This window comes from Lithobates pipiens, unplaced genomic scaffold, assembly GCF_037356315.1.
Source record: "Lithobates pipiens isolate NorthernLeopardFrog02 unplaced genomic scaffold, aLitPip1_a1.2 Scaffold_16, whole genome shotgun sequence".
Taxonomy (NCBI): Eukaryota; Metazoa; Chordata; class Amphibia; order Anura; family Ranidae; genus Lithobates; species Lithobates pipiens.
Genome location: NW_027507748.1, coordinates 616,824,111 through 616,848,473, shown reverse-complemented (window position 1 = coordinate 616,848,473; position 24,363 = coordinate 616,824,111). Strand labels below are relative to the sequence as shown.

The 24,363-nt window shown below is 43.5% G+C and overlaps 1 protein-coding gene across 1 annotated transcript in view; it reads right to left on the bottom strand.

The window, feature by feature from the left end:
• The window catches only part of MTUS2 (microtubule associated scaffold protein 2), a 1,194,608-nt gene that overhangs the window by 96,326 nt on the left and 1,073,919 nt on the right, over positions 1-24,363 (bottom strand). The window contains exon 10 of the mRNA XM_077484081.1: positions 282-348. Within this exon, the coding sequence (XP_077340207.1) occupies positions 282-348 (67 nt within the window). The remainder of the gene's footprint in view (positions 1-281; positions 349-24,363) is intronic.

The window sequence follows — 24,363 nt, the reverse complement described above, 5'->3', positions numbered from 1 at the left end:
TCATTTCAAACATAAATTGCCAGAGGTGTATTGTAGATTTAAAGGGACATTACCTATGTTTGTTAACAATGAGGCTAGTGCTTTACATGTATGGTTTTAGCTTGATAATATTTTTCCTCACTTCCTGTTTGAATACTGAAACTGGAAGCGTGTAAAATCTCTCCGACAGGAGTTTCTGCACATTATGCATTGCCTTTGTTTCTTATAACATTTGGGACATCAGCACTGCTCTCCACATTTCTTGTTGAATATGACAGCTAAAGTTCTAAATGTTCACTCACCCACTTCATCTCTGATTGTAGCAAGTTCCAGCTGCAGCTCTCTCTCTTTCATAAGACTAGTTTCACTCTGTGGAACAAAATGCAAAGTGCTGTTACATGGGCCAAGATGAAAAGCAGTATAGCAACAATTTTATCTTCTTTTTTTTTTTTTTCTTTTGTAGATTATTTTTATTACGTTTCATGAAATACATACAACAATAACACACATATAGCAGAAACAACCAATGGATACAAAGAAAAAAAAACAAAAACATACCAGTGTAGAACAACAAAAGGCACAGAAAAAAAAAAAAACACCCCTAGTATAACATTTGCCTAGACAGACATGTACATCTTTTTTTTTTTTAAAGAACCCTGCATTCACTATATCTGGTCTCCCACAGTATACAGAACATGGAAATGAATTATTTTAGTAAATATAAACTGCATTTTCTCATCAGCAGTATATAGCAGTCTTGTGAATTCTAATGCCGCGTACACACGATCAAACAATCCGGTGGAAAAGTCCGGCAAACTCAAGTCCGGCAAACAATCCCCCCGTGTGTAGCCTCCGGCATACTTTTTTGACCCGACAGTACGGTGGACTTAGAATTTTGGTTTGCACAACAATCTGCCCGCCGTACTCGCATTTCGGCGGACAATCCGGCCGTGTGTATGCCAGTCCGCCGTACTTTTGAAATGAGCGGACTTTTCCCGCCCGGAGAAAAGTCCGCTCATTTCGAGCGGGTCTCCAGGTATGCTGGGCCCGCGAAGGAGACGTCGCTGGCCCCGCCGCCTGGTATGGACTTAAAGGGGAACCCCAACGCCGAAAAAAATCGGCGTGGGGGTCCCCCCCCCAAGTCCACAACAGACCCTTGTCCGAGCACGCTACCCGGCCGGCCAGGAAAGGGGGGCGAGCGAGCACCCCCCCCTCCTTAGCCATACCAGGCCGCGTGCCCTCAACATGGGGGGTGCCTTGGGGAAGGGGGGGCCGCGCGGCCAAGCACTGGTTAAAGCATGTAGCTTTACATTCTGCTCTGACTGTCCTATGCTCTGTATGACCCTGACCCTCTGTCTAGACAGTGCCGATTGGCCCTGTGCTGATCACATGCACCCTTCCAAAAAAAAAAAAACAATCTGTAGCAATACACACCAAACTGAGCATGTGCAGAGTGCACACAAGGCTCTATTCTATCAGCAGGTTGGATTGGGAACTGTGGAAGAAGGATCAGAGAATACAGGATCAAACAGCCTTTTTACACAATATGGAGGTTTAACCCCTTAGGTTCCACAAGTATAATTGAATCCTAATTTTTTCTTCTGTTTTGGATGGAGAGCGGAAGGTTTAAAAACCCCTATTAAATTTGTATAGCTTTCTGTGTCTCCACTAGGAAAATTCGCCTGCTAGTTATCATCACTGAAATAGAAAGTGATGGGAAGTCCAAAATCTTACACTTGTCACCATAACAGGAGTAGAAGATAATTCTCCCACTGGGGACACCTTTTCTGGTGACAATTGTCTAAGAGAGGAGAGATCTCCTCATCTTTCTTTCTGTATCCTTCAAAATAGAGGTTTTAACCAGTCCCTATGTTTTCTAAATCTGAAAGAAAACATGTTGGCTATGAATACACAAAGAGGCTAATTAATAAATAAAAAAATCCAATCCAATTCTGTGCTCATCTGCAGCAGCACTGGTTCCCCACCCCCCATTGACTTCTGCTGCTGTCAATCAAATCCTGTGAGGACGGAGCAGGAGGGGGCTGAGTTGTGCTATGTGTGTCTATAGATGGGCACAGCTCGGCTCAGAGGCGACGCAGATGTGCCACCATAGGAAGCAGCTAAAAGAGGAGGTTCATGGCCACTCTGTGCCATACCACTGCACAAAGCAGGTAAGTATAACATGTTTATTATTTTCATTTGAAAAGTTTATCCTTTAAAGCGGGAGTCCGCCGGGACTCCGTGTTTTTTTTTTTTTAAAGTCAGCTACAAATACTGCAGCTGCTGACTTTTAAAATAGTGACACTTACCTGTCCAGTGCGCCCGCGATGTCGGCACCCGAAGCCGATCTCTAGAACGACACTCGAGTGCTGCCGCCGCCATCTTGGGTATGGGAATCAGGAAAGGGAGCCTTTCGGCTTCATTTCCCGTTTCCCTACTGCGCATGCGCGAGCCGCGCTGCGCAATGAGACGGTCCCCGCTGCCTCTGGGATCTGTGTGTTTCCCAGCAGGCAGCGGGGCACTTGCGGAAGGGGGCGGGCACTTGCGGAAAGGGGCGTAATGTACGCCCCTTTCCGCAGAGAGCTAGCCCGGAAGTGGGTGCAGTTACCTGGATTATCCAGGTAACTGCACCCCCCTCCCCCCTGAAAGGTGCCAATTGTGGCGCCGGAGGGGGGAAGGAATCCGATGAGCGGAAGGTCCATTTTAGGGTGGACCTCCGCTTTAAAACCGCTTGAATACTTCTTCAATCAGAAAAAATACCACATTATGTCCACTAGATGGCACTGACTATATATAATCACGATAAAATCACAGTATTAGGGGGTAGGGAGACTAGTTAGGGATATGGAGGATGCCCCAGCTCCCCGGCTTGTTTGTGCGGTGGGAGGGGGTTTGGGGTGTGGGGAGATTCTGGGGACACTCTGTGGGGGTTGTTTAGGGGGATCAGTGGGTTGGGGAGGGGTCATGGGATTTGTGAAGTTGTTCATTATTTGTCCTATTTTTTATGCTCAATAAACTTTTTTGCACAGGTAGCTTTTTGGGTGTTTGAATCTTTTCTTGCTTTATATTTGGTATATGTCCTTTTTGGTTACACCCAATTTATATTGAGTATGGTAGCACCACTTTGTTTTATATATTAATCTACTGGGCTCCCAATACCAACATTTGTTTTGGTGTTAAGCACAATGCAGTCAGAATTTGCGAGGGCTGGGTTAATGCTTGTGCTGTTCATCGAAATTCTGGCCATATGCCTAACAAGCCTTAAAACTATTCCCCCCCCCCCCCCTCCTAACACCTAGGCTAATTACAAGGGTCAGAAAGATGTGTACAATTACCTATTTTCGGGCCGCTCTCATCTGGTAACGTGATCTGGCTACCCTGGGTCAGCCAGCATCGCTTCAGGGGAGAGGAGGGAGCACCGACAACGAATGGGCCAATAAAGCTACTTTACCAGCCGTTGTCAGAACACTCTCTCCTCTCCTCTGCAGCTGCCACTGACTGACACAGGGGATTGTGTAACTGGACTGAAGCCGGCTTAAAATAGGCACGTATATACAGTACATCTTACTTATTCAGATTAGTTAGATGTTGGGGGGCAGTTTTAAGCATAGTTAGTTGAATTACACTTTAAAGTATATCAATAGGAATTTCTTTTGGAGAGAGTAGAGAAGGGTTAAAATCACTGTCTTGGGAACAACTAGGGGAAATGACAGAATCACACTCTATCCAAAACAAAAAAGCAAAAAAAAAAGTTTTATCATAAAATACACTTTTCATAGTTTTTTTGTTTTTTTAAAGTAACAAAAGACTCAATGTATCATTTTGTGACTTTCAACCATCATTACATAAGGTGCAATAGCAGAGATAGTATGTGCATCTTTCAGCAGATACAAGCAGTGCCGTCTGGGTGCATATTCAACAGTCACATTCTGTCCTGTCACCACAAGCCATCACAAAAGATTAATAAAAGCTGGGTATAAAAGTCACCCTGTTACAGGGTATAAACAATTGGAGCAGCAATACCCTGTGCAATTAGAAAGCTATACTGACCTTTTGAGAGGGTGCTGAAACCTAAATGGCCTGATACAGTGCCTTGAAAAAGTATTCATACCCCTTGAAATATTCCATATTTTGTCAGGTTACAACCAAAAATGTAAATGTATTTTATTGGGATTTTATGTGATAGACCAACACAAAGTGGGAAGGAAAATGATTAATGGTTTTCATTTTTTTTTTTACAAATAAATATCATTTGTATTCAGCCGACTTTACTCCCTAACTAAAATCTAGTGGAACCGATTGCCTTCAGAAGTCACCTAATTAGTCAAATAGAGTCCACCTGTGTGTAATTAAATCTCTGTATAAATACAGCTGTTCTGTGAATCCCTTAGAGGTTTGTTAGAGAACCTTAGTGAACAAACAGCATCATGAAGGCCAAGAAACACACCAGACAGGTCAAGGATAAAGTTGTGGAGAAGTTTAAAGCAGGGTTAGGTTATAAAAAAATATCTCATGCTTTGAACATCTCATGGAGCACTATTCAATCCATCATCCAAAAATGGAAAGAGTATGGTACAACTGCAAACCTACCAAGACATGGCCGTCCGCCTAAACTGACAGGCCGGGCAAGGAGAGCATTAATCAGAGAAGAAGCCGAGAGGCCCATGGTAACTCTGGAGCAGCTGCAGAGATCCACAGCTCAGGTGGGAGAATCTGTCCACAGGACAACTATTAGTTGCACACTCCACAAAACTGGCCTTTATGGAAGAATGGCAAGAAGTAAGCCATTGTTGAAAGAAATGAATAAAACAAAGAGTCCTGTGCAGAGTCTTGCGCAGGACTCTTTGTTTTATTCATTTCACTTGATAGTTTGTGTTCACTATTTTGTCCCGCTGCATTTTTTGCACTATTAATTAGCACTTGCACTTTTTATCACTTTATGGTTTACATGCTATTTATCTTTTTTGCATATTTTCTATTTATTTGTTGAACACATATTTAGATATTTATTCACTTTAGTCACTTTATTACCTAGTGGCGCGAGGGCTCATTTTTTATATTGTTGAAAGAAAGCCATAAGAAGTCCCATTTGCAGATTGCGAGAAGCCATGTGGGGGACACAGCAAACATGTGGAAGAAGGTGCTCTGGTCAGATGAGACCAAAATTGAACTTTTTGGCCTAAAAGCAAAACGCTATGTGTGGTGGAAAACTAACACTGCACATCACCCTGAACACACCATCCCCACCGTGAAACATGGTGGTGGCATCATTATGTTGTGGGGATGCTTTTCTTCAGCAGGGACAGGGAAGCTGGTCAGAGTTGTTGGGAAGCTGGATGGAGCCAAATACAGGGCAATCTTAGAAGAAAACCTGTCAGAGTCTGAAAAAGATTTGAGACTATGCTGGAGGTTCATCTTCCAGCAGAACAATGACCCAAAACATACAGACATAGCTACAATAGAATTATTTCGATCAAAGCATAGTTATGTGTTAGAATTGCCCAGTCAAAGTCCAGACCTAAATCCAATTGAGAATATGTGGTGAGATTTAAAAATTGCTGTTCACAGACGCTCTCCATCCAATCTGAGAGAGCTTGAGCTATTTTGCAAAGAAGAATGGGCAAAAATGTCACTCTCTCTATATGTGCAAAGCTGGTAGAGACATCCCCAAAAAGACTTGCAGCTGTAATTGCAGTGAAAGGTGGTTCTACAAAGTAGTGACTCAGGGGGGCGCCATACAAATGCACGCCACACTTTTCACATATTTACTTGTAAAAAATGTTGAAAACCATTTATTATTTTACTTCCACTTTACAATTATGTGCCACGTTGTGTTTTTCTATCACATAAAATCCCAATAAAATACATTTACATTTTTGGTTGTAACATGACACAATGTGGAAGGGGTATGAATACTTTTTTAAGGCATTGTATTCCCTCTCTGAGACTCTGTAGGAGATAGAATCTCCCTCTGCTCACCCATTTTTTCCTTTTTATTTTTTTGCTGAAGAGTAAGGACATGCACCATCCAACCTGTTTACCTGTTTTGCACAGAGTTACTATTTAGAAATAATAAGTGATCACAAAGTACTGAATATGAAGTGCGGCATCTTAAGGGACTATGGTCACATCAATTATATCAAAATTTCCTAGAAGTGGAAGACAAATTGATCTGTCTAGGACAGTTTATGACATTCCAAATCAAATGCAAAGTAATGTGAAGTACATCATCACTTTTTAGTGCTGTAATGTTCGCAGAATCTATATACTACCACATAGGCAACAAGAGTGATTACAATTTTAAAAAGTCAAATATAAAGATGCAGAGTTTATTTTTAGCCTTGTATCTGTGGAGATTAAAGAAGCTCGTCGGATCAAAGATGCCGCAGGCGTAATATACCACTAATAGATAATCACTAGTGGAAAAGAACACTCAAAAACCAATAATATCCCAAAAGGACCATTAGCAGCAAACTAAACGAAGGGCCGACTTTGTGTGCAATGCAGAATATTCTTCCACTCCATTAATCTTGCATTACACATATTAAAGGGCATGATCCTACAATAGGCATTCTTTTATAAATAATAGATACTGTATATTTATGTTATCCTATTATTATTATTATACAGAATTTATATAGTGCCAACAGTTTGCGCAACAAACATGAGGGCAGACAGTATAGTTACAAAACAATTCAATACAGGAGGAATCAGAGAGTCCTGCTTGCCATTGTTCCACTGCAGGCACTCTTTTGTCAAAATATTGCTGAGCAAAATAAAGGCGGTTTGCAGGGAAAATGTCTTTTTTTTTTGGCTTTATGAATGCAATTATTTCTGCAGCAGATTGTAGACATGGTACAGATGTGCCACTTTACAGGTAGACTAAGGGGACCCCCAAGGCACTACATTGGAAGGAACTTTTAATTTTTAAGCTTTCACTGTAAAAATCAAAAAATCGCTGCTCATTTAAAAATGAAGTTTTTCCACAAACTTTTTTTTTATTGATACATTTCCCCCAGAGCAAGACCCGGACCCCTATAACCATTGAATGGCCAATTACTTGCATATAAGCCTTCAAAATGGGCACTTTTGTTTTTTGAAGTTCAGGTCCCAATGACTTTAATGGGGTGCGTTATTCATGTCCGAACTTTCGCAGTGTTAGAAAGTTCTGGTGCGAATTGAACAGGGATCCGTTCGGCCCATCCCTAGTCCCAAATACTCAAAAGCCTGGTACACACTGCAAGTTTATTTTTTCCATTCAAACCAGCAGCCTGAAGGAAAAACTGATAGATGGCCATACCAACAAATCCTCCTTGCTGTGCCATTATATTCGGACTACCCATCTGCTAGCCATTGGCTGCAATCTCTGATTGGATGCTGGTTTTCCAGCATGTCCCTTCGACATTAGACTGGCTTCTGTAAGACAGGCAGCTGTACACACTGACCAAAAGTCAGACGGTCCCTGCTGATTTTCAGCCAGTGTGTACCCAGCTTAAAATCATCACAAGTATAATAATAAGGGAAATGCTTATACTCTGTTGTTTTTATTGATTGCAGACTACACTGGAAAATTTCAAAACATATCTATAAAGTATAAATCACTTATATAGACACTTTTTTGTTTATATGGCTTAAAGTAGTTGTTACCCTAGAATTATTTTTTTTTCTTATGGATTCTGTTTCTTTAAAGCATGAATAACAGCACAGTGCTTGTGCCATGTAATTTGGTCCTTTCTGGCATCTAAAATACCTGGCTGATCCTGACTGGTTCTGCCCTACCCCCCGTAAACTGACCATGGTTTATCATGGCTGCTGAGCCTTGATACCGTGGTCAGTTTACGTGCCTCCCTCATCTGCAGCTCTCCTTTGTCCCCCCCCCCTCCCACCCTGTCTGCCTGTCATCTCGCCTCAGTGCCGTCCCTCCCCTCCCCTCCTGTTGCTAAAATGACTAAATTTTCATACAATCCTCTCTTTTTGATAATGTTATGTGCCCTGTGTGTGTGCTTTATAAAAAAAAAAACTGTTTTATACCTTATTTCAGAGCGCCGATCGATGCTTACATGACCGCCCGCCTCTCTCGCCCCCCCCCCCCCCTCTCGGCTGACATCAGCGGGGGATTCAGCCCCTCCAACTGTAGCTGTCAGATTGAAAAGAGCAGAGAGGCAGGCAGTTACATGAGTGCCAAGCGCCGCTTTAATGTAAGGTATAAAAAAGCCTTTTTTTATAAAACACATAGACTGGGCACATAACATTATCGGACACTAGGGGTTTCTATGAAGAAAACACAGTGGCTTTACAACAGCCTGGCTCGTGAACATGCCTATACTGTGTGCCCCTAAAGCTTGCAATTGTGACACACACAAAAGAGGTGGAGTGGAGAGTGCTGATAGGAGATCTCAGGAGAAGAGAATCAGGGCTGATCTGTGCAATAACAATGTACACAGCAGGCAGGGCAGGACTTAGGGTGCTGGGGGCCCCTGGGCTTGAGTCACTTTCGGGCTCTACCTTCTATACATTATAGTGTTTAACGGCGTGTAACACGCACCCCAAGTTCAGGAGGGAATTTTAAGAAAAAAAACTTACATTTAAATGCCCATCAATGCAGCCTTGTCAGTGTAGCCTTGTTATTTGCAGCCTTGTAATTGCAGTCTTGAAGTTTAAAAATGGTGCCACCGAGATAGTGTCCTGTGCATCTCGGCAGCTCTCGGGTCCTCTTGCAGTCCCGAGCAGAGCCGAGAGTAGCCAAGTGTACTCGGCTCGGCTCACAGTCACTCCCAGTCCCTGTGTTATGTCCATCATAGGGCGGGACTGGGCGTGACTGTGAGCCGAGCCGAGTACACTCGGCTATGTATCTCGGTGGGGCCCCCTATTGGGCAGGGCCCATGGGCTTGAGCCCAGTCAAGCCCAATGGTAAGTCCAGCCCTGACAGCAGGTAAATATAACATTCTTATTAAAAAGAAATCCTTTAACTAAGTGGATTACAATCAAAATCCACAGAGAAATGCACTAGAAAGATTCAAAGAATTTAACAATCCCTTCTGGATATAAAAGAAGTGTTGTTCTGCTATGTGCCCCAGGGAAACGGGGAGACGTCCATGGAGGATGGAACACGAGAGCTGCAAAAGATCCTCATTGGAATCCAACATTACCTCCATGTGACCTTAAGGAGGTAATTAGCTACTCTGCCCCTAGCACATGAGTATGGTATGGTTATGGAATGTTATAAGCATCGCTTTAAATGATTGTGCCATAAAAATACTGTCCATATTGAAATAACAATGAAATGTTTCACAAGGAGGCTATTGATACCTTTTGTCTAAAAAAAGACATAACATATTATTGCTCCACAAGCCTTTTTGTAATAAAGTGTTAAAAAAAAATACCTCTCTAGTTTAATTGTGATTGACTCATTGATGTACCCAGCAGCACTGTGACTGACCATTTACCTATAGCACCAAGAGCACTAAAGCCTCGTACACACAATCAGATTTTCAGACGTAAACTGTGTGTTGACAGACTGTTGGCCTAAAATGCAACCATTTGTACGCTCCATTGGACAACTGTTGTTGGATTTTCCGTGGACAAAATGTTGGATGGCAGGCTTATAAATGTTCTGCGGGCAATGGTCTGTTGTCAGATTTTTGTATTCGGAATCAATGCTCACCAAACACAACATTAATAGAAGGTGCCCAAAGGGAATCACTAAAGAGCTGAAAAGCCACGTAGTACGTCACTAAGTTCGTGTTTGTTGGCCAACAATTGTGTGCCGTTTGTATGCAAGACAAGTTCCTGGCCAACGCCCTTCGGACAAAAGTCTGACGCTTTGGGGAAAAAGGCTCTTTTCACACTTGTGCAACTTGCTATGCAACTTTGGACACTAAAGTCACATGACGAGTCACACCCCATGTTTTTCAATGACAACCATTGAAATATGTATGCCTAACGTCACAGAGACTTCAAAAAGTTTAATGTGCGACTTCCATGCAACTTGAGTGTCATAGACTGCAATGTAAACCCTAAAAAGGTGTGTAATGTTATACATGCGACAGTTGTGCTATCATTACTGGTTGCAAGAAAATTGCGTCAAAGTTGAAGGAACGTTGCACTCCGAAGTCGCTACTTTGAAGGCATAAAAGTGTGAATGGAGTCTAAGTCAGGCTTCAGGAGATAAGTAAATATACCTACTTTTTTAAAGCTGTACAGTTTGTTTATATCTATAGACACCATCTACCTGCATAGGCGATTCTTTGCTAAAGGCAAACTATGCCTTTACACCTCATTCATACTTGTGTGAATTGTCATATGACTTTGGACATCAAAGTTGCATGACAAGTCGTACCCCATGATAACCATTCATATACTGCATGTGCCTCCTAAAGTCATAGAGACTTCAAAGTATTTCATGCACTACTTTGGTCCAACTTTCATGCAACTTGAGGGCCATAGACCTTAGCGTTAACCCTCAAAAGTTGCATGAAAGTCATACCTGAATGTTTTACATGCAACAATGGGTCTGACTTTGTAGAGGGACAACAATTCACATCCAAGTAGCACCTATCCAAGTTGCGCCAAAGTTGCGTTAAAGTTGCACAACTTTGCAATTGTACAAGTGTAAATGGAGCCTTAAAGCAGAGTTCCACCCAAAAATAGAGCTTCCACTTTAAGGGAAGGTGACCCCCTGATATGCCACATTTGGCATGTCATTTTTTTGTGGTGGGGGGAGGAGCAGAAACCTCCTTTTTAGAGGGTTTCAGCTCCCACTTCCTGCCGGGGCTCCGCGGTGCCAGAAGGGAGATCACCTCTCCCCCTCCCTCTCGGCAATCATCTGGGGCACATAACAGGTCCTAGATAATTGCCCGGCCAGTCACAACGTGCAGCGCGTGCCCTGCTGTGAAGGCACAGCCAGGCACCCACAGTGACAATGCCGGCGCTGCAGAGAGAAGGGGGAGACGAGCAGGGCTTCATTCCCCCATATCGCTGGACCCTGGGACAGGTAAATGTCTGATTATTAAAAGTCAGCAGCTGCAGTATTTGTAGCTGCTGACTTTCACACATGTACACATGTGGCCATTAAGTCCGCCATAGAGTGAATATCTTTCCTGCAACCACGGACTGCAAGAAAGAAACTTGCTCTATTCCCCCTCAACAGTGTTGATAGGGGAATCCCTCCTTCCAAGCCAGTGTTATTTCTAGCGGCTATAACAGCCACTAGTGATAATTACATTTAAAATCCAGCAAGGCTTATTGTACTTAAGTTGATCGATCAACTTAGGTACATTCAGTCTGTCTATACATGGTTTTAATGTTGGGCTGGTTTCTGACGTCTATAGCTGGCTTTATGTTTTGCTTCATGGTGTGGCAAAAATGATCGCTTTTTTCACATTTGTCAGGTAGTACCTCTGGTGAATGTGATCTATTCACGCTAGGCTCATGGTCACAATGTGGTATTTCCATTTAAAACCCCCGTTCATTTATCAGGAAAAAAAAAAACAGGCATTCAGGAAGAGGCTGGATGACCTCCCAAATGCCTGTCAGCCAAACCTTCCTCTAAAAAGCAATCCACCGCAAATTACTATTCAGAGGCCACTGCAAGTGTAAACAAGTCTTAACTTAATAGTAAAATGTAAATAAATTCCTAATTAATAAAATTACTGTATTGAAATACTGAGGGCAAAATGGATGCACACAGCCAAACTCGGGAGTGAGACTGCACCCTCACCCCCATAGCAAGCCACTTGCTATGGTGGCAGACACAGAAGGATCGAGGCTGCTCTGTGCAATACTATTGCAGAGCAGGTAAGTGTAATATGTTTTTATTTTAGGTAAAAAAAAAATATTCTTTAGAACCACTTGAAGTTATATTACATTTATTTTTATTTGTTTTATGACAAGATACATTTTATACTTTATAATACTACTGATCATGTAATTATAGAAATGGCAAAACCACCCAATTAGCACCTACTTTAAGGGTCCGTTCACACTGAATGGCACCCCAACTTACACTGCCAACAGACATACTTGGCAGCGTAGCACATGTCAACATGTTAACAGGAATTGTGGTGCGCTATCAAAAATGCTGCATTAACATATTTGGAGTCTAATGCGTCATAGTGGTGAGAATGGGCCCTGATTTCAACAAGGACACTGGAATGCCCTATCCTAATATATTATACAATGATTTATAGATCAAAAGCAAGTAAGACTAAATTACTTGTACTGTATATATTTAAGCGGGTGGGTTTTTACTTTCTCCCCTGCAAAACTGTAGGCTATCTTCCTACTTGTCAGTAAACTGGATGTTATATTGAATCTAGCAGGTGTGCTGGCAGACGGCTTAAAGTTTCTTGCCTTTCAAGAAATTCCAGACAAGCATAAACTGGTCAGCCATCTGGCCCTTGTTTATTACCTTACCCATTCCAAGCTCAGTTCCTTTATATGGGTCACATGTTAAAGCACAGTAGCTCATAGCCAATTGCCCCAAACCTGTCCTTAGGTCCCATCAACAGCAGATGCTTGGTGAATATACACTATATTACTAAACGTATTGTGACCTGGCTTTTACATGCACATGAACTTTAATGGCATTCCAGTCTTAGGCTGGATTCACATCTATGCATTTTTAGTGCTTTTTGCATTTTGCAGATTTGCACTACAGTCCATTTAACATGGTTTTCTATGGAACACGTTCTGTAGTGCAAATCTGCAAAATGCAAAGAGCACTAAAAATGCATAGGTGTGAATCCAGCCTTAGTCCGTAGGGTTCAATATTGAGTTGGCCTACCCTTTGAAGTTATAAAAGCTTCAACTCTTCTGGGAAGGCTGTCCACAAGGTTTAGGAGTGTGTCTATGGGAATGTTTGACCATTCTTCCAGAAGCGCATTTGTGAGGTCAGGCACGGATGTTGGACAAGTAGGCCTGGCTTGCTGTCTCCGCTATAATTCATCGCAAAGGTGTTCTATCAGGTTGAGGACAGAACTCTGTGCAGGCCAGTCAAGTTCCTCCACCCCATGTCTTCATGGATCTTGCTTTGACCACTGGTCCAAATCATTTGGTGGAGGGGGGATTATGGTGCGGGGTTGTTTTTCAGGGGTTGGGCTTGGCCCCCTAGTTCCAGTGAAGAGATCTCTATAGGTGTCAGCATACCAAGACATTTTGAACAATTTCATGCTCCCAACTTTTTGGGAACAGTTTGGGGATGGCCCCTTCCTGTTCCAACGTGACTGCGCACCAGTGCACAAAGCAAGGTCCATAAAGACATGTATGAGCAAGTTTGGGATGGAGGAATTTGACTTACCTCACATTCTTCTGGAAGAATGGTCAAACATTCCCATAGACACATTCCTAAACCTTGTGGACAGCCTTCCCAGAAGAGTTGAAGCTGTAACTCAATATTGAACCCTACGGACTAAGACTGGGATGCCATCAAAGTTCATGTGCTTGTAAAGGCATGTGTCCCAATACTTTTGGTCATTTAGTATACATACAGGTACATAAATTGCATTTCCGAGACACTCCTTACATCACCTGTAGATATGCACATAGGGGGAGATAGATTTACTTAAAATGACTCTGTCAATCACTTAAAACAATTCAAATGGAGCTTCCCTGCAATAAAAATGGATTATGGTCAGCTTTCCAGTAGCCTGTGTGTGTTGGCCTTTAATCCAGTTGCCCCCAAACTGCGGCCCTGGGGCCAGATGTGGCCCTTTTGCTTGCCTTTATCTGGCCCTCAAGGCATTATTCCTGATACCAACCATGGGGCTTAATCCCTGCTACTGACACCATTGGGCCTAATTCCTGCCACTGACACCAACAATTCCTGCCACTGACACCAACAACGGGACTAAGTCCTGCCACTCACACCAACAACGGGGACTAGTTCATGCCACTGACACCAACAACAGGGACTAATACCTACCACTGACACCAACAACGGGACTAATTCCTCCTAACAACACCAGATCGGGCATTGTTTACTCCCACTGGGCACAGTTCAGCCCCCTAAAGTCTGAAGGACAGTAAAATGGCCCTTTCTTTAGAAAGTTTGGAGACCCCTGCTTTAATGCATTCCAACACTGCAGCTTGCATCAGATTCTTCTTCATTTGAGATACAAAAAACACAGTCACTTCCAGAGCTAATAGGTCTTCCAAGGTGTGGATTAACAGATGTCAAATAAAATGGTGGTGTGAAAGGTATACATGGTATCAAAAACTGGGTGGATGCTGCCTTCCTTAGATGGGGTAATCCGAAAGGAAATACAAGAAAAACAGAAATGGAAGGCGCGCACACATGTGGTGAGGATGTCTTCCATTTCTGTTTTTCTTGTAGTCTCCTTCATTTGACATCTCCCAGAGAGTCACATGGATGCTTATGCCCTCTGTGGCGGTTCCAGATTCCAACCTTATGCCATTACAGGATACAGAAGATACGTAGAGGTTGGAGGATGGAGTTTGTGGCTGGAGAAAGCTGCAATTAGATCAGGGTAACTGAACCTAAGCGAGTGGACCACTGGAGTAGACTGGAAGGAGTGTGGACCACAATATATGTATGATATACATATATGTATGATATTTGTATGATATGTCAGCATTGTAGGGGCCAGGTCCAAGGGTTACATTTGGGCACCCAACCAATATAGCTAGGTCTTTGTCTTACAGCAGTCTAATCCTTCTGTCAATATTTTTCATATGACATACATTTCCTGCATCAGCTCAGAGGTCACAACCCAGAGCACAAATTGATCACTACTGTATTCCCTTGTGAGTTCTATAATAAATGCAATGACAGGAAGACCATACATCAGGACATAAAGTTTGCCTGCCTACCCTATCAAATAAAATCTACTGACTTCATTTAAAAAAAGAGCTCTAATCCCTACTATAACTAATAAAAACTAACCAGAATAAACCATGGATTCTGATTAGCTGATAACTTGTGCTTAAAGAGGAGCTCCAGTAAGCAGCTACAAAAACTGGAGCTGCTGACTTTTATTAAACAGACATTTACCTGTCCAAAGCATCCACTGCTGTGCTCACCTGAGGGAGCGGCGGGGACTGTCTTCGGCCCCTGGCGCTGGCATCTTAACTATGGGCACCCTGTTGCAACAGCTTGTGGCTTCACAGCAGTATTCCCACTGTGCATGCGCAAGCTGCACTGCTCATTGTGAATGGTCCTACAGTTTTCTGGGACCTATGACGTGTTCCAGAAGTCTGCTGGGATGGAGGAGGGAAGGAGAACTTCCGAGCAGAAGTGGAAGCGGGTACCTGTAAAAAACAGGTACTCCCCCTCAAAAAAAAAATTGCCAAATGTCAAAGAGGAGCAGGGAAGGAGGTCTTAAAGCAGAATGTTCCCTTTTGGGTGAGGTTAAGAATCGAAATCCTCTTTTAGCTCTCGCAAGCAGGGCCCTCTGATTCTTACTGTATCGAATTGTAATGTAACTGTACTTTTTGGTTGAACTAGATAGACTTTAGTCTTTTTTCAACCTGACTATGTAATGACAGTATCTCACAAAAGTGGGTACACCCATCACATTTTTGTAAATATTTTATTATTATATTTTCATGTGACAACACTAAAGAAATGACACTTTCCTGCAATGTAAAGTAGTGAGTGTACAGCTTGTATAACAGTGTAGGTTTGCTGTCCCCTCAAAATAACTCAACACACTGCCATGGGTATTCACAGATAGGGGCGGGGGGGGGCAATTGCCCCTTCTGAAAACTACAGTGTCCGCAGTGGCCACGGCTGACTTTTTCCAAGTCAGCCGGCTGATCTCTGTTCTGACACATCTGATGTCCCTCCCTCACCCCCGTCCCAATGATCGGATGAGATGGCTCGGCCGTTCTGCTGCTCCTCTTCGGTGATTGGCTGCCTGCCTGTGTATGTGTTATGTAGACCCGGCTGGCACCACCCACTCAGTGCAGGCAGTGGCCGAGCCACTGAGTGATACGCTGCCAGTGCCTACTCATCATCACATCACAGGAAATCCTAACCTGAAGTGAGTGGCATATACAGTTGCAAGCAACAGAAGAACCACAGGTAACAGCAGTTAGGAGGAACATTTTGATTTATATATTGCTAGAAAGTTGGACAGCTATTACTGGAAAGATATGTCTGTGTATGTTAAGAGATAATTAATCTTCTTCACTTTGTATTGCTGTTTTCATTAAGATGAAAATATGGCCACAACAGATGCATTGCAATACATTCCAATATAAAAAGATATACATTCTCTAGGCTATAGGTATATGGGCATGAACTGGGGGTACACCTGGCCTGCGTAACTTCCAATACAAAGTGAAGCTGAATTATCTCTTATATAACACATATATCTTTCCACTGGAAAGATACCATATATTTATCGGCGCATAACACACACTTTTTCCTACTAAAAAATAGGGGGAAAATCACGGGTGCGTGTTATACGCTGACATCGTATCTCGGAAGTTAACAAGTGCCACCAAAAATCACCAAGCCATCATCTCCAATCAGCTCGGCATTTGGCTTGGCTCGGTACTCGGCTCGCACCAAGATGATATCTGTACACGAGGCAGATGGAGCTGGCGGCTTCTTGCTGGATTGCGGAGCGGCTGAGAGGCGAGTAACACCTAAATGCTTGCAACCTTTTATGGGCATTCATAAGGAATTTCATTGAGGTCGGTTAAGAGCATAATAATATCACCAGCAAATAATTTGATTACATGGGAGAAGTAAATGGAAGGCTGCAGATGGGCATAGATCAGGCTGCACTGAAGCTGCAGATGGGTACAGATTAGGCTGCATTGAGGCTGTAGATGGGCACTAATCAGGCTGCATTGATGCTCTCTGACCTTATTTTGTTTAAAAGTGGTTTATTTAAAAAGTTTTTTTTCCCTGAAACTTGCCTCTTAAATTGGGGTGCGTGTTATACGCCGCCACGTGTTATACACCAATAAATATGGCATATGTGATATATGAGATAATTCAGCGTCACTTTGCATTAGAAATTACTCAGGCCCGGAATACCATGCCCATATAAATATAGCCTAGAGAATGTACATCTTTTTATATTACATGGCTGACCTTAAAATTATGCCCCCCTTGAAAAGTTCTGCGGACGCCCATGCACACAGTCATTAATTTCTAAACCGCTGGCAACAAAAGTGAGTAGACCCCTAAGTGAAATGTCCAAATTGGGCCCAATTAGCAATTTTCCCTCCCCAGTGTCATGTGACTCGTTCGTTTTACAAGGTCTCAGGTGTGAATGGGGAGCAAGTGTGTTAAATTTGGTGTTATCAGTCTTAGGCCAGGTTCACACTGGAACAACAAACGCTCCAACATTGGGAGCTCATGTCGCATGACATGTGAAAATCAAGAGCCGTCTTAACTGGTCTGACACAAGTCTGTCCAACTTTGAAAATGCTCCCTGCACTACTTTGGTCCGACTTTAATCCTACTTCAGCCCATTGAGTATCATTGAAGTCAGATCAAAGTCACCAAATCAAAATCACTGTCTTAACTGATCCGACTTTGGCATGCAACTTGTGCTCTAATGATCTTGAAGGGTGTCAAAAATAAAACACATTACACAGGTTTTTAAAGTAATTTATTAAAGCTGGAGTAAACCCGCAGATGTTTTTTTTTTCCTACCTGCAAAGGAAAAGGCATAATGAGCTAGTATGCACCGCATACTAGCTCATTATGAAATACTTACCTTAGAACGAGGCCCCGACATCTGGCCCGATCCACGCCGAGGGAGCTGACATGCTCCCTCTGCGTTTCTTCCGGGTATCGCGGCTTCGGCGATGTGAGTGGCCGGAGCCGCGATATCGTCACTCCCGCGCATGCGCGCAGGAGATTTCATCCCGGCCGGGTCCGGCCACATCAGTCAGCAGCGCATACCGAAGGGAATATCTCCTAAACCTGTACCTGTATTTTTTTTTACCTACAGGTAAGCCTTATTATAGGCATTCCTGTAGGTAAAAGTCCAAAAAATTAGTATACAACCACTTTAAGGCAGCTCCGGCATCTCTTCTCCCTTCGCTGGCTTTTCTGCCTCCTCTGTTAAGGTGTTCTGTCTCTGTCGGTTCTTCTCCCTCTGCTGGATCTTCTCCACTATCTTCTCACTCTTTTGCTGGGTCTTCTACCTCTGTTCTTCTTCCGATGTTGGCTTGACACTCTCTCCTGCTCTAATGCTGGGTATGCAGTGTACCATTACTTATGTTGGCATGGGGCAGGGTCACTGGGTGATGTCATCCGGAGGCCCCGCCCCACATAATGTCACCACCCGGGGCATGATGGGGTGGTGACATCATAAGGGGTGGGCCTCCTGTCACTCCGCCCCATGCCAATATAAGTAGTGGCACACCGATCAACCAGCATTAGAGCAGGATAAAGCGTTGAGTCAACATCAGAAGAAGAACAGAGGGAGAAGACAGCAGAGAAGACCTGACAAAAGAGCGAGAAGACAGTAGAGAAGACCCAGAAGAAGCAGAAGACAGGCGGACTGAGGGAGAACAACTAGCTAAGGCTAGAAGACATCAGCGGAGAGTGGAGAAGAACCAGAGAGGGGAGAAGAACCGAAAGAGGCAGAAGACAACAGCGGAGGAGGCAGAAGAGCCGGAGAGGGGAGAATAAGTCGGAAGAGATGCCAGAGCTGCCTTAATAAATTACTTTAACACCCTGTGTGCTGTGTTTTATTTTTGACACTTGTTAAAGGGGGCTTCCGGATTCTGATAAGCCCCCCGCCCGCAGACCCCGTCAACCAATGTCCAGGGTTGTTGAGAAGAGGCCCGGCAGGTCAGGTAGGGGTGGGGACGAGCGAGCGGCCCCCCTCCTGAACCGTACCAGGCCCCTGCCCCAAAGCACCCACCCCCCATTTTGAGGGCATGTGGCCTGGTACGGTTCAGGAGGGGGGGCGCTCGCTCGTCCCCAGCCCCCTTCCTGTCCTGCCAGGCTGTGTGCTCGGATAAGGGCCTGGTATGGATTTTGAGGGGGCTCTCATGCATTTTTTTCGGTGTGGGGATTCCCTTTAAAATCCATACCAGACCGAAGGTCATGGCATGCTCTTTGCATGGAGTTCCCCCTAAAGACTCATACCAGACACAGTGCCTGGTATTGTCGGGGATCAAAGTTGGATCCCTGTTCATTGAAGTCGGGCGTGGGGCAAAGTCGGATCCACAGTGGTACGACTGTCGTTTCGTACCAGTGTGAACCCGGCCTGACTCTCATACTGGTCACTGGAAGTTCAACATGGCATCTCATGGCAAAGTACGCTCTAAGGATCTGAAAAAAAGAATTGTTGCTCTACATAAAGATGGCCTGGGCTATAAGAAGAATGCCAAGAGCCTGAAACTGAGCTGCAGCATGGTGGCCAAGACTATACAGCAGTTTAAAAGGACCGGTCCACTCAAAATAGGCCTCGCCATGGTCAGCCAAAGAAGTTGAGTGCATGTGCTCAGCGTCATATACAGAGGTTGTCTTTTGGAAATAGATGTATGAGTGCTGCCAGCATTGCTGCAGAGGTTAAAGGGGTGGGGGGTCAGCCTGTCAGTGCTCAGACCATACGCCACACACTGCATCAAATTGGTCTGCATGGCTGTCGTGCCTGAAGGAACCCTCTTCTAAAGATAATGCACAAGAAAGTCCAGTTTGCTGAGGACAAGCAGACGAAGGACATGGATTACTGGAACCATGTCCTGTGGTCTGATGAGACCAAGATAAACGTATCTGGTTCAGATGGTGTCATGCGTGTGTGGCAGCAACCAGGTGAGGAGTACAAAGACAAGTTTGTCTTACCTACAGTCAAGCATGGTGGTGGGAGTGTCATGGTGTGGGGCTGCATGAGTGCTGCCGGCACTGGGAAGCTACAGTTAATTGAGGAAATCATGAATGTCAACATGTACTGTGCATACTGAAGCAGAACATAATCCCCCCCCCCCCCCCCCTCACCTTCGGAGACTGGGCCGCAGGGCAGTATTCCAACATTACGACCCCAAACACACCTCCAAGACCACTGCCTTGCTAAAGAAGCTGGGGGTAAAGGTGATGGACTGGCCAAGCATGTCTCCAGACCTAAACCCTATTGAGCATCTGTGAGGCATACTCAAATGGAATGAGCGCAAGGTCTCTAACATCCACCAGCCCTGTGATGTCATCATAGAGGAGAAGAAGAGGACTCCAGTGGCAACCTGTAAAGCTCTTGTGAACTCCATGCCCAAGAGGGTTAAGGCAGTGCTGGAAATAATGGTGGCCATCTAAATATTGACACTTTGGGCCCAATTCAGACATTTTCACTTAGGGATGTACTCACTTTTGTTGCCAGCAGTTTAGACATTAATGACTGTGTGTTGAGTTATTTTGAGGGCACAGCAAATTTACACTGTTATACAAGCTGTGCACTCACTACTTTACATTGTAGCAAAGTGTAATTTCTTCAGTGTTGTCACATAAAAAGATATAATAAAATATTTACAAAAATGTGAGTGGTGTACTCACTTTTGTGAGATACTGTATGTACCGTTTGCCCTAACATTGTAAAGCACAACCCAAACTATTGGTGCTATATAAATCCTGTATAATAATAATTTTAATAAATAAGGCAATACTCAATTCATAAATCGAACACACCAGGATAAGGCTACGTATTGTCACAAAAGTGACAGGTATTTTCAGCTAAACCCAATAAGATTTGAAATTAGAGTCACATGGCTGAAACTGGAGTACCTTAGGCTTGTGTTAAAGCTTTGTGAATTGAGCCTTATGTGACTAACCATACAACTAGGGCCGAAACAACTAATCGATTAATCAACAACTAATCGATTATGAAATGAATTACTATTTTCATAATCGATTACCGTATATACTCGAGTATAAGCCGAGATTTTCAGCCTCTTTTTTGAGGCTGAAAGTGCCCCCCTCGGCTTATACTCGAGTCATCGCTGTCTGCCCGCTCGATCAGCGTGTCGAGCAGACAGACAGCGGCCATTCTATTCAAAAGCCGCGCCTCCGGCTCCGCCTTCGCCTGTGATAGGCGGAACACTGAATTTCCCAGCAGCCTGTGTTCCGCCTATCACGGACATCGTATCATCCTCGTACTACGGACGAGGATGATACGACGTCTGTGATAGGCGGAACACAGGCTGCTGGGAAATTCAGTGTTCCGCCTATCACAGGCGAAGGCGGCGGCGCAGCTTTTGAACTTTACAATGGCCGCCGACGAAGAGGGCACGGGACGGCACGGCACGGGACGGGGGCAAGGCAAGGCACGACACGGGACGGATGCAAGGAGGCAAGGCACGGGACGGAGGCAAGGAGGCAAGGCACGGGACGGAGGCTCGGGACAAAGGTAGGCTGGACACACACACACACACACACACACACACACACACACACACACACACACACACACACACACACACACACACACATGGATGGAGACACACACAGGGATGGATGGATGGATGGATGGAGACACACACACACAGGGATGGATGGATGGATGGATGGAGACACACACACACAGGGATGGATGGATGGATGGACACACACACACACAGGGATGGATGGACGGACACACAGGGATGGACGGACACACAGGGATGGACGGACACACAGGGATGGACGGACACACAGGGATGGACGGACACACACACAGGGATGGACAGGCATGTCTCACCCTCGGCTTATACACGAGTCAATAAGTTTGCCAGTTTTTTTGGGGGTAAATTGGGGGCCTCGGCTTATATTCGGGTCGGCCTATACTCGAGTATATACGGTAATCGGGTCGCTAACATAATGGGGTTACATTTTTTTTTTTTAATTAGCCCTTTATAGTACAAAAAGAGCAAATCGCTACTGTAAATATTACATTCATTGTCCCATAGTAAAAAATGAACCCCTTACAGTAGCGATTATTTGCTCTTTTTGAACAAATTTTAGTTTTTTTTTTAACCCCATTATGTTACTAAACATCTCAGGCCTGGGTCACATCTCTGTGTTTTTTGGTGCTTTTTGCAGAAACACACTACAGTTCATTTACATGGTTTCCTATGGGACACGTTCACATCCACGATTTTTTCAGCTGCTGCGTATTTGGAAAAGGCAAGGACTTTTTTTTAATGCAAAACGGTGCTATTTCGTTTTTTTGGTTCAATCTACTTCAATGGAGAAGCTGCAGAAAAGCATGTAATAATGCGTTTTTGCGGCAATTTGTGTTTTTTTTAATCTGCCCAACAATAAATTGGCCAAAAAAACACGTAAAAATGCAAATCGCTGCAAAATTACCTTTTTTTTAAGGTGATTAATCGAAACAATAATCGGCCAACTAGTCGATTATGAAAATAATCGTTAGTTGCAGCCCTACATACAACTGAACCATACCAAGACGCATAACCTGGGGACTCCATGCAGTTAGAGTCACATATAAAATGATGGCCAAACAAATCAATAAAAGTCTACAAATAAACAGCCAGTAACTAAATTAAAAAGGTAACAATTTATCCCAATGAGTAATATATATGATTTCCATAGTTGCTGTAATTTTGTACAGTCGTACCCCCGGGTGTGACTGAGGAGTTAACATAATAACTCCCATGATTAGAGATGTCACAATGACAGAGAACTGCCGCTAACCAGCATCAGTCTTCCCACACCAATACAATACAATAGATGATGTGAAAAGTGCACTATCCATAGCAATCAGATATCTCTGCACTGCCAGTCTAATCAGAGACAGGAAGGTCGGTTGGTTGCTCACTTTTCTTGCTGCTCTTTTCTTTGGAAGAAGTCTGTGTTACATTACATCCACAATTTCCTCTGCGGGGGACATCACAACACATTTCTGCTGTCTCATCCAAGCAAGGAACGCGCACATATGGACCGAGTCCAATAAAACCAGGGGCAGGAGGATTCCTTCACAGCAGAAATAGAACCACCTACCTACTCAGCGAATCATCTCCGGGGACAAGCTTTATAGACTGCCAAGTGATTGATCATTGATCAGTTCCCAATGACCTACCCCTAATTCCTCTCTGTACAAGTATTTAGAAAGTATCCTATAATATATGTAAGGGTAATCATACATTGTAAAATAGCTGTACAATCTCCTTTAAAGTGACCATAAACTACAATCTGATCAAACAATCTCCTTTCGATCGGCCATCAGCTGATTTGATACAGACGTAATGGATAGTTTAGGCTTGTCCTCCTATTATACAGTTTTGTTGCACAGAGAATGCACAGTCAGCTTGTATAGTTCATGGCCACCTAAGGGCCCTTTAACACCGATGTGCTTTTGCTGTGTCTTTACCTAAAAAAAAAAAAAAAGCAAGAAAAATATTTCCCTTTCATTCCTATGGGACTGTTCACACCACTGTGCTGCAGGTGCTGTGCATTTTGAAAGGTCATGCTTGCAGCATATTTGGTGCGGTTTTCAAAACCATATTAAACTAATAGAAAATGCAGCAAAAATTTAGAATTTTTTTTACTAAAAACGAATTTCCCCACTGGAACACATAGAAAACACATCAAAAACGTGACGAAAATGCACCTGCGTTGCAGTTTTTATGTCACGTATGTCAGGTGCATGCTGGGTAATAGTCACCTAGAAAATGCACCGGAAACACAGCAAAGATGCATTTTTTTCAGCGGAGCAGTGTAAAACGGCCTAAGGACAACCATACAAGCTACAATCTGATTGCACAAGCTCCATACATGCTCATTTAAGCCCCGTACACACAATCAGAAAATCGTACGAAACAAATACCGCTTTTGAAGCGATCGTACAATAATCAGATCCTTAGTACAGAGCTTTCAAGAGCTGATCATAACAGTTCATCCGAATACGATTTTTGTTTAATCAATACAGCTGTCGTTTGAAAATACAATACAAATACACTACACTGCTAATACACTACAACGCGACATCACTTACGCTTTTTTATTCTGTCGTACGAGAATTTTCGTAACTTTAGTAAACGCTTCAGATTCGATCTGAGATTAGCATGCAAAAAAACAACCAAAAAACAGACAATCATTCATCCAATAATAATCTCATTGCGTGGCATTAGGCTCACCCTACACAATACAATATTTCTACAGATCTACCAAGACTATGGACTATGAGGATCTACTTTATGTATCCAATCAGGCTGGCCCTTGCACCCCATACTTGCTGGGAGATCTAGAGAAGATTGTACAATCTGCACAAACTGTTGGCACTATATAAATCCTGTATAATAATAATAATGCAATTGTAACATGTGGTGAGTATAAAGCAGAACTGTATAACATAGGAACAAACTGAAACAATACATTTAGTTTGTATCCAATGTGCAGGACATCACATTACCTAGTTGATGGTGGATCTAAAGGAGATTGTACACTTTGCTAAAGGATGGCCA